Genomic DNA, 15996 nt, shown 5'->3' on the forward strand with positions numbered 1-15996 from the left:
CACTTCTACTGCAGACAGATGTCATTTGTGCAGCCTCATACCCGTGTTCTCACTTCACTTTAATAGGAAAGACAGACAGCATCATAACAGTAATCTTTGTCTGCAGCTGCTGAGAATCTGCTTCTTCTGCAGCACACTTGAACAGTTTCTTGGGACGTTGATGAGATTTTAAGGGATAACAATCTGTTTTGAGACAGTAGTTAAAAGCATAGAATGTTAATCAAAGGTTTCTGAGACTGAAGATCAGAATCAGAAGCATTTAATGTCATTGTAACAGTACAAGTACAGTACAACAATATTACATAAACATTGAATAATGTTCATTATGATGCACAGCAGTGATTTTCAACCAATATTGTGTTGTTTATGCTGTGAGGATCCCTCACTCTTATGTTTCAATGATTATTTTAAAATTGTCCTGAAAATTTTGATGTGTAAAACAAACTATGACATCTTTATGTGTAAACTTTGTCAAAAAAGAATCTGAATCTGTGCTCGAATGCTACTTAAAGACCCACTGTGATACAAATTGTGCTTTTAGCATATTCTTGCATATTTTTTGTAATTATTAATGACATGTATTAAGCTAAAAATTGCATTTCAATTTTTTTTCATTAAAATTGTTGAATTTGGAGCAGACGCAAAAATGCAGTTTTAAAAAATTGTTGTGACGTAGAAAATACACTCGGCAGGCCTCAAGCTTCCTGCTCCGTTCCATTTGGATGCATCCACTTGTAGACGACTAGATCCATATGTCTTCATTTTCCTTGTTCAAGCTGGCATTTGGCTCAAAACTGTACATCTGGATAGCTACCAAATTTTTGTTGCACCAGAAATGTTAAGTTGGAAGTATGATGGGGTTTGAATCATTTATAATTATTTGAAGAATTGTCTTAAGTTCAGATTCTTAATTATTGCATCAATTACCTATTATTATTTTTTATTAGCCAGATCCTCAATCGGTCACGTTCTGATCAGCTTCTACTCTCACTTTCAAGAAGAGAGACAAGTCATTTATCTAAATGTTGACATAGATGAGATGAGCGAACGCAGAATCATCATGAGCTCCTCAAAAGACTGTATTACATCATTAGAAGTTTCCAGCTCTCACTCAGAGAAATGACCTCATTATTCATCCATTCAACCTTGAAGGGAAAAGAGTAACAAAGCAGGTAAGAGCAGAGATCATTGCTGTAATGAGACACTAAGTTGGTGATTGATGTGGTGGTTCTAAAGGGTGTTTTAAGATGTTGCTGTTGGTTTAAACAAAAGGTCTGTAAATCAACCAAAAAAACTACGATTTTGTGAATCAAACATAAACAAAATCAATTTAAGATTAAATCAGTAGCTCTGGGGAAAATGTTGTCTTTGCAATACAAAAATATTATAAATAAATAATTTTAAAAAATCAATTAGTACAGTTTTTGTTCCTTTATGTGTTGTCTATTTTTGTGTGACCCTACAATGAAAGGACACAGATTATATACCTTAAGAGTTTTTTTTTTTTTCTAGTGATGAAGCCCAAATAATCTGCTGCTTTGTTTCTATATAAATTATATTGTTTTATGGTCCTAATTTAATGACTTCAGGTCATCACAGGTGAATTACTATAGAGCCAGCTTAGACCATTTTTTTGTGTGGGCGAAAAAACATGTAACTTTCCCTAAAGGTTAGACCTTAAAGCTATTTCGTATTTTTCCCCATTTCTGTTCAGAAAATATTCATTGTTTTCCTTCCTCTCTGTGTTTTTGACAGGAAAGATATTAATCCAAAAGCCCCTGGCATCCGACACCCCCTCGGTTCAGTTTCTGAACTGTCCAAACTGATCAATACATCATACATATTTTCATCATACACTTCTAGGAAGATGTTTCAAAGATTAGACTTTTTTTTAGCATCTAAACAATGTGGGACCAAAAAAGTATTTAGTCAGCCACCAATAGTGCAAGTTCTCCCACTTTAAAAAGATAAGAGGCCTGTAATGTTCATTATAGGTATAACTCAACTATGAAAGACAAAATAAGAAATCAAAATAATCTAGAAAAATTACGCTGTCTGATTTTCAAAGAATTTATTTGTAAATTATGGTGGAGAATACGTATTTGGTCAAGCTTTCTGTCTCTCACAGATCTTTAACTTCTTTTGTAATGTAACTGGATGGATGGATGGATCTCATAATCAAGATAAATATCACACATCTTATCTTTTTAGGTGGGAGAACTTGCACAAATGGTGGCTTTTTTAAGAGACAAGTTACTTTTAAGTTTTGATTGGTTTTAATAATTGAAGGTATGAATATATTTTTAAGACAAAAATGTAATTTTAACAGAACAAGCTACTAAATTAAAGTGCTGGAATTATTTCTTCAGCTCATTATGTGACTAGATGGAGTTTTTGGCCTCATATGTCAAACATGATAAGTTCTGGATCCTTCCATCTGATCATACTAGCTTTACATCATTATAAATATTTGGTTCAAGAAAAGTTCAGTGATTTCCTTTTCTTTTTTAAACAAACAAATGTAACAAGCAAACCATCATTTGTAGATTATAATCTAGATCTTTTTTATAATCCTTAAAGACGGCTAAAATAAAGATGGCTAAAATATTAGCACAAAAAATTTTTTTTAAACCTACATAGGAAAGATTGTTTCAAACCAGCAAGAACCATTTACTGACCTTTTAGTAAACAGCGCCACCTGGTGGAAACAATTGACTTTTATAGAGCCAAACATTAAGAGAATAAAATTTTCCCTTCATAGATGCTTTGATCAATGTGTGCATAAAAAACTAAAATTAAAGCCTTGTATTATAGTTAATATACTCATTAGTTTGACTCCAAAGTTAATCAGTTTCATGGATTGTAATACAGAGCACAGGATCACTATTTGTTTCATAAAAGTCTTTATTCATAAACTTGATGCAAGTTTACAAATTACTTTACATTGTCAAAATCACCCTTGCAATGAGAAAAGGAAACCAAACCAAAGCATGCTTTCAGTGCATAACTTTATAACCCGGCCACCATTGTTAAGGAAGCAAGGTAGAGGACCAGAATCAGGCTGGTTCAGTTCTTAGACCAGGGCCGCTTTAGACAGAGACGACTGTGTTAGTCAAACATGTATGGACAAACTGTTATGCAGTATATATACTCCAGATTTCCTAAATTGAGCATCTTAAAGCAGCGTTTGTGCTGCAACAGACTGCCTTAAGTTATTTGTACATTTAATCCAAGAGAATAACAACCAGAGCTTGAAACTTGTGCGCTGATGCAGTGGGAGACAAAACAGTGACATGAAAAGATGGACGTTTTTTTTTTAAGTCTTTCAAGTCACCCAGCGGAACCGCTCCATGTTATTCGGTCATGCGCGTTACAGCAATATCAAAGAGAAGGAGGTCGACGTGATCGGATCCCATCATCAAAGCTCAGGGCAATCTGAGGGCGTAATCTGCACTGCACATCTCTCAGCAATCAAACTCTTGATGTGTTTCATCAAAAATGTGTGGAATGCACCAGCAGAATGCCACAGGTAAAAAGAAAAAATAAAAGGTAGATTTTCACAATGGAGAACGGGGAAAAAACCAGAACACATTCAATCTTGCTATTTTTGTTAATATTCTGAACCAGTCTCTTGCAAAGTGTGCAGTTTGTATTCCTGAGTTTGATACTTTTTTACCGATAATGCAGGAGTGGGCTTAATGTAACAAAACAAGGAGATGGGTCGTTTTCTACACGGGTCAGAACAGCCCATACCAATGATCTGTGGTTTGCTGAAGGAGAACAAAGAGGGAGAATCGATCAAATCTAAACAGAAAACAGGGAGAAAAAAATGACACTCATCTGATGCAACACAATTCAAATGAGGGCTGTCTGTATAAAATAGTACAATTACATGTTGGTTATCGGGACAATATACCCAAAACAATGCAAGTAACCAAACGGAACAACCACAACAAACATGGAACTGCATTAATTGGAATGCTTCACACGCTTTTCTGCATATTTTTCACATTACATCAAAGCCGCAGCGCCCTGAGGAGTACGGCGGCGCTGAGAGTCGTCATGAATAGCAACCAGGCAGGTGGTGACGGGAAGAGCCAAGTCTGTCCTGTGGCAAGTCTGAACCAATATTTCAACATCCAAAGAAAGCCTGGCTCTTCTGGACAGGAGAAAGGTCAAAAGATGGGAGGATATTGCTGATCTTCTAAGACTTTGGCGGCTTTTTTGAAAGCAGCCATGAGGTGGAGGGTGAGTCAAAAGGACACTTGAGTCCCGGACAGCCAACCGGCAAAGTGGTTAGGATGAACGACCAGATCAGAGAACTAAACCAGGGGATTTGAAACATCAGTTCAACAGGAGTCCACGATACTGACTGAGACTCGACATGTAAAGTTTTTCTACGTCTCATTATCGTTCAGTCGCATCAAACCAGGAGGTGGTACTGTCACATTTGGAAAAATAAGGGGGGAAAAAAAGAACAAAACTGCAGTAGTCATTAGACTTAAATATAAAAATGTTTAGTTTCATTTAGATATTTAAGGAGTATTCACGAGGCAACGTTCTTTCCTTGAATTTTAAACGGGCATTGAAAAGCTGCAGTGCCCTAAAAAGAGAAGTGTATATAGCAATACAGTCTCTGCCCAGCCAAAGACCTAGACAATGTTACAATATAAACAGTTAAATCTTTTTTTTCTTCTTTTTTTTGCAGAAATACAAATTTACAGTTATACAGTGGAGTTAAAATCAACTACATTTCCAAACACGCCTCTGCACTGCCCGATCGTGTTCTGCTGCATCAAACCCTGCAGGTTTCCAGCCGAGTGTTGGGATGACGGTGGTCTCCAAGTTTGAAAGTCAGCAGCATGCTGGTCGCCACAGATGGGCTCTCACACCCATCCAAAAAAAAAAAAATTTCTTCATCTTGTTCCCGTCTTGTTTGTGGGGAGTTTTAAGATATTGGGTGTAACTGCAAACTAGCCTCAGAAAGGTTGGACCCTTTTTCTTTCAAAGCATTAAAAAGAATAGCACAATATTGGAGATGGTCCATAAAGAGAATGCAGCTTTTCATATGGTCTTTCCCAGCCGATCGTGTCAGGAAATGTCACATCTGATCAGGTCTGCGGCCGCAGCAGCAGAGTCTGGGAACTGGAGGATGAAGCCATGCTGCGCAACTCAAAACCTGCAAAGAACTCTGACATGCTCAATGCCCAAAACAAAAGGCAAGTTTGCATGATGTTTTACTCCCTATGTCCTCGGTTAAAGAATCAACATTAAAAAAAAAAAAAAAAAGTTTGATTGCATCATACAACAGATGTGGAGAAAAAAAAATGAGCATCTGAGGGGAGGGCACCCGTTACAGTAGCAAGTATATATATATATTTATATTTATATATGTGTGTGCTAGTTTCTGGGTGAGGAATTTTGGTTTGGAGTTCAAACTGTCTCGCAGAGAACAAAACCACTTGCCGGATCAAAACAGAATTGGTCGCAAGAAAAACAGAATCTAGTAATGCATGGTCCCAGTGCAGAAAAGGCTATAGTCTCTTTTAGCCATCCTCTTTAGGGGGTGTGTACCAGCCTATACAAAAAAGGGAAACACAATAGTGACATTAACAGATTTGACTATTTATTTCATAAAGATCCATCAGAAAACATCTGAATTGGCCTATAAGCACATACATGTTTTCTATTTTTGGAATACAAATACTTCAAGCATCAGTATCCTCCGCTTTGGTTTCAGTAAACAAAGTTAGAAGTGAAACTGGAGGCGGATACTTACCGTTCTTTTCATGAATTTGAACCAGGGATTTGTAGGACTGCTGTGCTCTGGCAAGATTATACTGGTTCTGTGTTAAAACACAAAAACCCACATTAGTGTGTACAAAATGACATGTCCATGATTGCAAATATAAGGAAGAAATGTTTATGTGAAAACAATCAAATATTCCTTCTTTGATGAAGCATTTAAATACATTGAGAATTGGTTCTAATCACAGCTACTGACCAGCAAAATTCTGCAATGGGTAACCATGAAATAATATGTTTAAGTCCATGACACCACAGTGGTGGGAGTCATCATCAAAGAGGAGGACTCTGCTCCTCTACACTGCAATGACCAAAGAACTGGTGGAGAACAACAGGAGGAACTGGATGGACGTTCAGTCCTCTATTTTGGTTAGAGCAGTGTGGACAAGGTGGCCACCTTCAAGTTTCTGGGCGTTACCATCAAGAGAACAAGGCCAAACACAGAATCCAACTTCTCAAAAAAAACAAACAAACAAAAAACTGCTGATGTACTTCAATCAGTGCTCAAATCAAATTCAAACAGGGTGTGTGTTCAAAAAAGCGCTAAACGCCAGTTCTTGAACATGTGTTTAGCGTATAGTTTTCACTCTGGACAGTTGCTACCTGATACTAGCGCATGTAAGAGTGGTGAAAATCTCTTGAATCTTGTGCCAGTTTTTTCTGTTTTCACAGCTTTATTGTGATATATGAAAGACTTGGTGTTATACAACTCCAGTCAGGCAAAAACTGCACTTATTAATTTCTCCTTCGTGGTCAATTTTTCCAACAGTTGGCACTTCAGTGAATTAAAAAGATGCTATCTATACGTCAGTCCAAGTCCCTGATTGTTCAAGTTCAACAGTTGATTTAGGGTTTGGTTAGGCTTTAAAAACTTGCGTAGCGACACGTGAAAGTTTTGAAAATGGAAGTCCAATATGTGCATATACACAGACTTTTCATTGAAAGTGGTCGCTTCAATGTGTATTTCTAAGGCTGATGTGAACTTAGCATTAAGAGTATTTTGACAGCGTGTCTGTGCCTGGTTGTCCAGCTGCACAGCTACAGACAAAACAGAGCTCCAAGAGGTCAACGTTACAGAATATCACCCAAACCCTCTTCCCATCCTTGGAAGAACTATACGGCTCCAGCTGCTTCTAAAAAGAAATAAACATCCTACAGGATTTATCCTCCCACGGACACTCACTGGCAGATGAAGCAGAGCAATAACAGCAAAATCAAAGACACATCTTTTTAGAAGTCATCATCAGCACCAATGCAGATAAAACAAAGTGGCCTTTTTATTCATATATGCTTCAATAGATTTTTTTTTCTTTTAAATATTTTCCTCAAAGAAAGTTTGCATTTTAAACTCATTGTTCAACAACAAGCTGTGTCCAGAGATGTTTCAAACAGATTCCACAAACAGAAACAAAGCTGATTAAAAGCAGCTCTTGAACTGCTCATGAGGTCACTAACAGCTGCTACCTGATCCCAGGACGGTCAAGGAGACAGACCAAGGATGCAAAGGAAGTTAGACAAACCATAATCTCAGAGTAAATTAACCTGACTACACTAATTACAGTGGATTTGTGGGCTGTTGCAAAACCAGGTTTCTTTGTGCTGTTTTCCTCAGTTCCATTAACATCAGATGGAACCTGACTGAGCATGTGCTTCTCATATCCCAACAGGACAGTTTATTGATGCAAGTTGTATGGAAATATAACCAGTGTCTTTATAATACTCGTAAAATGTATCCAAGTTCTCCTGCAAGTCTGTCATATGACAAATCCAAGCGAGAGAATAGTAGCAGCTCTCTCCTTATCTGTATGTAATCCCCAAACCCAAACAAACCTGCAGAGTCACCAGAAAGAAACTTTTTGCACCAGAGCAGACTCTGCTGGACTCAACAAATGTGGTTATGTTGATGTGGTTAGAGCCTCTAGAACAACATCTTCCACCAAGAGTTATCTTCACAAGCAAAAAACAAATATCTAGTAGTTCTGATAAATTAAACCTGCCTCCATAGCACGAGGTTGCAATACTTTTGCATCCTAAACTTTAAAGCCCAAAGCTACAAGAAGATGGAGCTTATTTTAAGCCTTGCTCACATGCACCTGTACATGTAAACATGCCTAGGATAGCACAAAGGTTACCCATGTCCCTAAAGCAGTGTTTTTCAACCAGTGTGCCATGAGAGATGGTCAGATGTGTGGTCTAAAAACATCCACCATAACCAGGATATCAGCTTTGTGTTCATAAAAAAGGCCCAGGTTTCACACCGAGTAGTTTGCCTTTATAGAACTCTTCAAATTAAATGCACTGGATTTCTCGACAGCTTCTATGTAAGATGGGCTAAAAAAAAAAACTTGACGGTAGCTCCTCCCACATGCGGATTCTAAACACACTTCATTACAAGTGTGGAGCAGTGACTCTGACAAGTGTAAAAACAAAGGCGGAGGACACGAATTTGATGTGAGAACCGCGTTCAATGTTAATGGATAAAAATGTGTGCGGAGGGAGGAAAGAGAATGAAAGAGGCGGGGCAATCCACAGAACACTGTGCAGAACAGGAGCTCTGGCACCCCTAGTAGCTTCCATGTCACACCATGCAAAAAGTAAAGAAACTATTTAGACAAAAGGAACCAGCACCACAGCTTTCACTACATCTCCCATGATGCATTGGTTTAATGTGATGGCGTCTCTTAATGCACTGCTGTTGACTGTCATGAAGCACAACAAATGCTAAGCTTCTTGATGAATCAGAGTTAACAGTTGAGTTCTTCAAGGGTTTGTGCTGGGGAACAAAGGAATTACTGTCAGAGATTCCAGTGTTTGCTCCAATTAATCTTTAGAAAAGAAAAAGCTGCTTTCTAAAAATGAACGACAAATTCAATATCAGACTTTAGTCACTTTTGAATAACTTGAAGTTAAGATTAAATTAAAGTAATAACAAAATAACAAAAACAGCATTAAGGTGAAGTGGCCAACAGGCACATTTAAATTAAACTGAAACAATTTAATCAAACAAAAATAAAACATTTTTGTTACATTTTTGATCAAAAAAAAAAAAAAACTAAACTAAAACGTCAGTGTGTTCATGGTCTAGTTTACAATTAGACTTGACTATAATGTAAGAGTTTTTTAGTCTAAAACTGATCAAGAATGGTATATTGTATATTTGTTTAACCCTTCCGCTCTCCTTAGCTTATTTACATTATAAGTAGGGTCATCTGAACCCCACAAGACAGTGCGCTGAACTTTTTTTATCATCATTAATTTTTGAGTTTCACCAATGTCCATGGCAAACATAAAATCCTGCCCATCTTTGTCCACATTTGTCATGGAAGGAAACACATATCAATATGTGGTTAGAGTCATCTGCATCCCAAAGAGAGCGGAAGGGTTAAAACTTACAGTTACTCTTGTACAAACATAAAAAATATTTCAAAAACAAAATTACCATTTAGAAAGAATGTCATTTTATTTGATTTTTGCGAGGTTACAGCAAATGTAATAAACTGGAGGGAAAAACAAGCACCTGGGCAATTTTTTAACTACCTGTAATTTAGTTGTTGAAAACTATTGCAAATTTTAGGAAAATTTTCTGTGCCCAAATTATTACGAAAAATACACACGAGATTGTGGAGGAACTGTACAACAGCAATACAAACAAGGGTTTCTCTTTTTTACAATTTTTGGTTACTAGTGTGACTTGTGATTTTTGTGAAGGAAAAAGTGTACCTTAGCTAAAAGAAAAATTGAAAAACACTGCCCATAAGAACCAAACTATTGGTGTTTTTAAATATAGACAGTGATTGCGTTGGCTTGGTTCAGCAACAGATGTAACGAGAGAATAAAAAGACTTGACTTGAAGAGTTAGAAACAAATAAAAAACACTCAACATAATAGTTTCTATTAACTATCAAGGGCTGATTCAGCATTTCACACATGTGTAAATATTCTGTATATAAGCGGGATCCTACAAATTGCTATAAAAGTGCTCGACACTTCAAGCCTCCATGAAGCCTGAGCACTACTTATGTGCCATTTCAACAGTGAACACAAATCTATAAAGATATTATTTACTATAGACTCTGCAACCACTTGAACATCAGAGAACAATTTTCAGAATAAAGTCATTTCTGGTACTATAAAACGTATAAAGGGTGGAAACAAAGAAAAAAAGGCGGCACAAACGGCGCAGCAAAACCACCAATATAGATCAGTGAACTACATGTTTGTGTAAAATGTGATTCTGCCAACATAGCGAATGATCACAAACTTAAAACTGAAACGTCCTTGCTTACCTTATTGGCTCCAAACTGTACTCTGGCTTTTCCCTTGACTAAAGTGGCATTAATCTGCATGATGACAGACTCAATGGAATAGGCACTGCTCCAACCCTGCAACCACCAAATCCAAAGACCATTAGGAACGATTTGAAACAGGAATAATAATAATAAACAAATAAAAAGTTTTATAATTTAGATTAATGGAACAGAGATTTTGTTTGAGTGTTTACACAGAAACACAACATACCTGTTTGGTGAGAAGTTCCATGCACAGGGCGCCTCCTCCAAGAACGTAACTAAACCCAGACAGCGTAAATAATTAGACATTTTTAAATTCCTAATAAAATTCTTTCCCAATAAGGTAATGCAAGGAACTTAGAATTTAAAAGTAGATGATCTCACCCTCCAGAAAGCACAGGCGATACAACCCGGACAAATGGTGGGTCAAAGGGGAAATTATCCTGTTTATCCAGAAGAAAACCCCATTAACAAACACAAAAATAAAAAAAACTGATTTTGCTTCCAAGAAGTTTTACTCACTTTATATGAGAAATTTAGTAAAATATAATCCATTCCTTCCTTTTCTTTTAAGACTTGTAAATCGCTGTGTAAAGGGCTATCTGGATCCACCCTGTTGGTCATGAAATGATACAGTCAGACCACAACTGAGCTGAGAAAAGAGAATAAACACATCACCCACGACACTTACGTCCTCAGCTTGACGTGCCACTCATACAGACTGTCATTTACAAGTTCCACTGAATAGATGCCTGTAAGAAATATGAGATCAGTCAGCCAGAAAGTAGATTATAATTTTTTTTCGTATTTAACAAACTCTGAAATCCCACAACTAATTCAGCAAAGAGCATAAAAAGTCCAGTCAGCTTAAATTAATGCTACGAAATCCAGACGGGACATGCTAAGTGTATGACAACTCTTCAACTCATCCTGTACAAATATCAGAGCCCGCTGTGGAAATGCATTATGTCCCACTAAATTTAATAAAATGTTCATTTCACAAAGATAAACCCAGGTGCATACCTGACTTGTAACTTTGAGACCTATAAATCTCTCGGAGCTCCTTCATAAGGCGGTCGGAGGCTTGAACTGAACCAGAAACTGCACCCTGCAAAAAAGCAACGTTTAAGAAAACACATAAATCCAAACAATCTTTTAAAAAACGAATGCTACAGTAAAGCTGTAGCTCGTACTAAGAATAGTGTCAAAGTTAGTTTTATTTTGGGATGCAAGTATTTATCCAAGACACATTCCTTGGGACTCAAAATAGAAGTGACATATTCCAGATATTGAGTCAGGAGCGTGGCTGAGTTTCTTAACAGGATTAAATAAAAATTCATATCCCTTTCCAATAGAAGAACATGTTTTTTTTGTAGCCTTGGGAAGAGGAAAATAACAGACGATTGCAACATGAATGCTGATCATACTGCACACCATAAATACTTGGATGCTAGATCCAAGGATGTATTAACCAAAATAGATCTTACATTCAGGTGGTCTTGTCTTTGGTTCTTTCGGATCTTTTCCAGAATGGCCAAGTTTTCCTTCTCAATGCCATCATCCTCAGACTTCTTGCCATCCACGGGCTCCTCCTCTTTCATTTCATAGTGGTCCAAGTCCTCAATGTCCTGTTGATTCAGCAGGAAAATAGAAAAATGAAACCCTTACTGCAAAAATATCAGTCAAAACGACATATTGTTCTAAAAGAAGGACAACAAAGACGGCAATCAAAATTCTGTCTTGTTTTTGGCTAAAATTAATTTTTGCGACAGAATAACAAAACATATATGCCTAAATATTGAAAAGCTGCTGTAACTAAAAATTAGAAAAAAAATCCACTAAAAGTAACTCCAAATGTATATTTTTTTTCTATTGTGAAATTGTTCCCAGTGGTCTTTAAATTATGATGATGCAGTTTTAGCTAAAATCAAAAAGCCTGCATCATGTTTTCAGACATATTGTCCGCAAAGCAGCAGGAGTTCACGTTGGCACGGAAGTAACCCTTCGTAGATATCCCAGCATCCCTTTGTTTACACTCTCCCCATTAGTTTATAGCTCCTCTTGACCCCAAGTTAACATTAGCATAGAAAAAAAATCTCAGCCATCCAACTGTATAGATTTGACCTCAAAGGAGCAAAATGAAGACGTTAATGGATCTATTTGTCTGCAAGTGGATAAGTTAGAATTGTAGCAGAAATGGGAGATTCTGACCTGCCCATGGCAGTTGCTGCGTCACAAACCCGAGCTTTTTCAAACCTCTGGTTTTCACTCACCACAATTTGAAAATAGAAATACTCAACTGCAGTTTTGATCTTAAAAATATTTTGTCCTTCACCGTGAGAAAAATGCTACAAGAACATGTTAAAAACACAATTTCCTTTGGAGTGGGTCTTTAAGAATCACTACAATAAAAGAGACAAACAAAAACAGAGCAATACTATCTTACCTCTCCCATATCTTCTTCCTCTTCCTCTTCAGATGTGACTTCATCAGTACCATGCTAATCACACAAACAAAGACAAGACAGAGTCAAACTCAAACAATCAGTGAACAACTCTTATTGGCCAACACAGTATATCTTTACCTCTCACTGATGAAATAGACACTGGTCAGTTCATGACAGATGAGGGGGCAAACCATCAACATTTAAAGTCTGAATGTGCAGCAGAGGTCAGTCAATGCGCACCGATGCGATTCTACCTTGTGTTTTGTTTCAGTCTGTAATGCACCGTCTCATTGAATCTAGTTTGTGTTTTTTCAGCTGATTCAACAGTTGGTGAGAGACGACTCTGGCTGGCTGTTTTCAGCAGAGAGCGCGTGCAGCAGAGACAAAGAACGGCCAAAGGACTGACTCGACATGTCACACACAATCCCGTCACATCTGTCACTGTTTTTTCACAGAAAAACTCTCCATATGATAGATAAGTAATAAATAAACTAAAAAAACCAACTGAAAACAATGATTTGTTACAAACTAGCTCTGGATGATATAAAAGAGAAAAAAAATGTAAGATTTTACAAATTGATCTATAACTATCGGCCTATATAGTTTTATATCTGCTGGTTTTTCAAATAAGCTATAAAAAAAAAGGGACAGTCATTTTAAGAGGAAATGAAAATGCTCCACAATGTTATTGAAATCCAGTAAAAAGAAAGGGTGTTGTCATGCCACTCTGTGGTGGGGCTTTCCCCTACAAGCTGTAGATAAAAACTTGCCTTTCGGTCTTGTCCCACAGGCCCTGCAGGCAGCGGCTGGTCAAGCATCTCCACATCAGGATGTTGTGGGAGGTTATACAGGCGACAGAGATCGCAAATGAGTTTTTTCAGCTGCTGCAAAAGCTAGAAGAGAAAAAAAGAAAAGAAATACACAATTTGATGCACCATTGACAAAGAGGATAGTGTGCACATATTCTTTGTCAAGAAACATTATTTTTTATTTTTATGTTACGATCATAAAGGAATAGTGGCTATTTATGATCTAACACAAGGAATATTGTGATTCTGGACAGTTAAGCCAAAGCTGTAGAAGTAAACCTCTACATTTTGTAGCTACAAACATACTTTCAGGTTATGCAGAAACAAAACCAATAAAAGTATAGATATCGTGCTTGTAACCACATGCAGAGAGACAATTACAACCTATAAACGATCGAGACTGAGCTGTATCTTTGAGCCTAAATTGAAGGTTTTGAAATATCCCTCATTTCTTTTTTATAATGAACATCAAGCTAAAAGTCAGTAATTTTGTTATTACAACACAACCTGTTTAAGTACACATGATGACAGGAGAGGTATAATGCTTCAGTTTTAAAAGGTAATTTTAAACATTCTTATGACTTTCAGAGATCTTTTTAACCAACATTTGCTCTAAATGGGTTTAGCTGCCATCGGTTTGTGTGCTGTGCCTTTGCAAATATGGTTAGAATTTAGGTCACCAGAGTAACATCTGTGCAACAGACTGATGCTATCTTTTTGACAAGAAATGAGTCTTTGCACAATTTCTGTGATGCCAGAACGGTTATAGGAAACAATTCTGAAAAAATAAAACCTTTTTTTAGACAAAAATCAAGAGGATATTCAAGGCTGAAATTCAAAATTAAGTCACCCTCTTAGTGTTTGCTATACTTAGAAATGGTGAGAATGTATTACTCACACACGCCCCAAATTATCCTAAGACCTAAACTAGTTGGGTCACTTAGTTGTGAAAAAGTGAGGGTAAAAGTCACATCTCTCAAAACTAAAGTAATCTAGTACCCTGGAAAACTAACCCATGTAAATGGTTAAGTATTCATGTGACTTGTACTTAGACTGCAATCATGTCTTAATTATGAGGAAAATCTTCCAGCTCAGAGCCAGTCTTGTCAGTTCATGTTCAGTCAAGTACATTAGTGAGGTTAAAATGCAAATAGTTTACTTCAATCAGCTGCCACACAGCTGAAAGAGTAAAAAAGACACCAAAACCTTACAATTACTAACATTTTGTCTCACACTTTAACATAACACACATATGTAAAGCTGCCACACGGAGGAGCCCATCCCTGATTACAATTGGGATGATTAACACCAATTTAACCAAAAACGACGCATCTGACAGATTATTTTACCCCCAAAAAGACACGATTGACTTACCAGGGTGCTGCCTTTTCTGACATCTTCCAATCGCTCCAAAACTTGTGCCAAGCTCGGGTCATCAGAGTCTACGAACCATATTGGTGGCGTAGATGGATAAGACTCCTGAAGGAACAACATAAATGCAGTTAAATCAATAGTATTGACACATATGTGGGTGTATCCCCAAGCTAAATGTTAATTTCCCAAGCGAAAAACAAAATAATAATAATAAAAAAAAAAAACGGACTTGAACGAAATTAGCATTCTGAACATGTCGTTAGCCAAATGCTAGCTTCTCTTCCCAAACTTGCCTTGACAGTTTATGTCACCACAGGAGTGGTAATCTTTCATTCATACGCAATAGAAAACATGTCACACGATGTATCAAGCTGTCAAGTTGTTGAATACATTTACCGCGCGTTAACAAGTTAAAAATCACAACTTTACTTCGGAAAAACCAACAACGGATGTCTGCGTGAAGCTAACTTGGCACTTGTGTTCCTGTCTCTACTCACCGTTATGTTACAGTGGATAATTAACAGCTTCTCCCCGGTTACATTAAATTGACAGCTCAACTCGTCGGGCTTCCAGTCGATTATCCTGAATCGTTCGTGGTTTGGATCAAAAATAGACTCCAAAAACTTCAGTTCGGCCTTCAGCCCCGACACCGACATCTTCCACGCATCTCCGGCTGGGCCACGGGGGAGAGGGGGAAAAAGTCGGGACTTAGCTCTCAGCTAGTTGGAGCAAACAACGTTGTTTTTCCCATACAGCTGGCCTTGAAAGTACCAAGAAATGAAGGACTGCCCGACACAGGTAGCTCAAAATATATTGTAGCCTCTACAATCCGTGTTGTGGTAAATTTAAGCGCAAGTGCTACTGAAGTGGCTAACGTTAGCTAAAATCTTGTTAGCTTCCGAATGCAGCGCAGTGCCTAGCGGGCTGCTAGCGAGCTAGCCGTTGTTGTTGTCTTTCCGTCTTTTGTTGTTGTCTGCCTATGAAAGCAACATTTTAAGGCTTTCGTGGTTCCCTGTGTCCGTTGTCTCACTGTCCCATCGGACAAGTCTTTAATAATAACTAGACCAGGAAAAGAACATATAATCGTCACGATGTGACCAAATATCCCGCTAAAAGGATTGTGTTTTTCATCCCGGTGCAACTGTAGCTGGCCTCTTGTGGGGTTTAAAGATGGCGTTTGGCAACCTCCCTGTCAGTCCCCGATCCCCTTTCCCTAACCACGCCCTAAACGCGCGCACATGTATTACGTGACTTCCCTTTTGCGCCATTTTTT

General features: G+C 37.6%; 1 protein-coding gene across 1 annotated transcript; it reads right to left on the bottom strand.

Moving 5' to 3' along the window:
- Positions 1-2886: 2886 nt before the first annotated feature.
- On the bottom strand, positions 2887-15927 carry LOC112160788 (ubiquitin-conjugating enzyme E2 Q2). Its single transcript, XM_024295591.2, has 13 exons — positions 15221-15927; positions 14724-14828; positions 13311-13433; positions 12541-12594; positions 11582-11722; positions 11118-11202; positions 10786-10846; positions 10617-10707; positions 10479-10537; positions 10324-10372; positions 10092-10187; positions 5780-5846; positions 2887-5578 (listed from the first exon to the last, which is right to left on the bottom strand). Exons 1-13 carry the CDS (start codon positions 15377-15379, stop codon positions 5547-5549), a joined length of 1122 nt encoding a protein of 373 aa, XP_024151359.1. The 5' UTR covers positions 15380-15927; the 3' UTR covers positions 2887-5546.
- Positions 15928-15996: the final 69 nt, after the last annotated feature.

The sequence above is a fragment of the Oryzias melastigma genome, linkage group LG3, assembly GCF_002922805.2.
Source record: "Oryzias melastigma strain HK-1 linkage group LG3, ASM292280v2, whole genome shotgun sequence".
In the NCBI taxonomy this organism is placed as follows: Eukaryota; Metazoa; Chordata; class Actinopteri; order Beloniformes; family Adrianichthyidae; genus Oryzias; species Oryzias melastigma.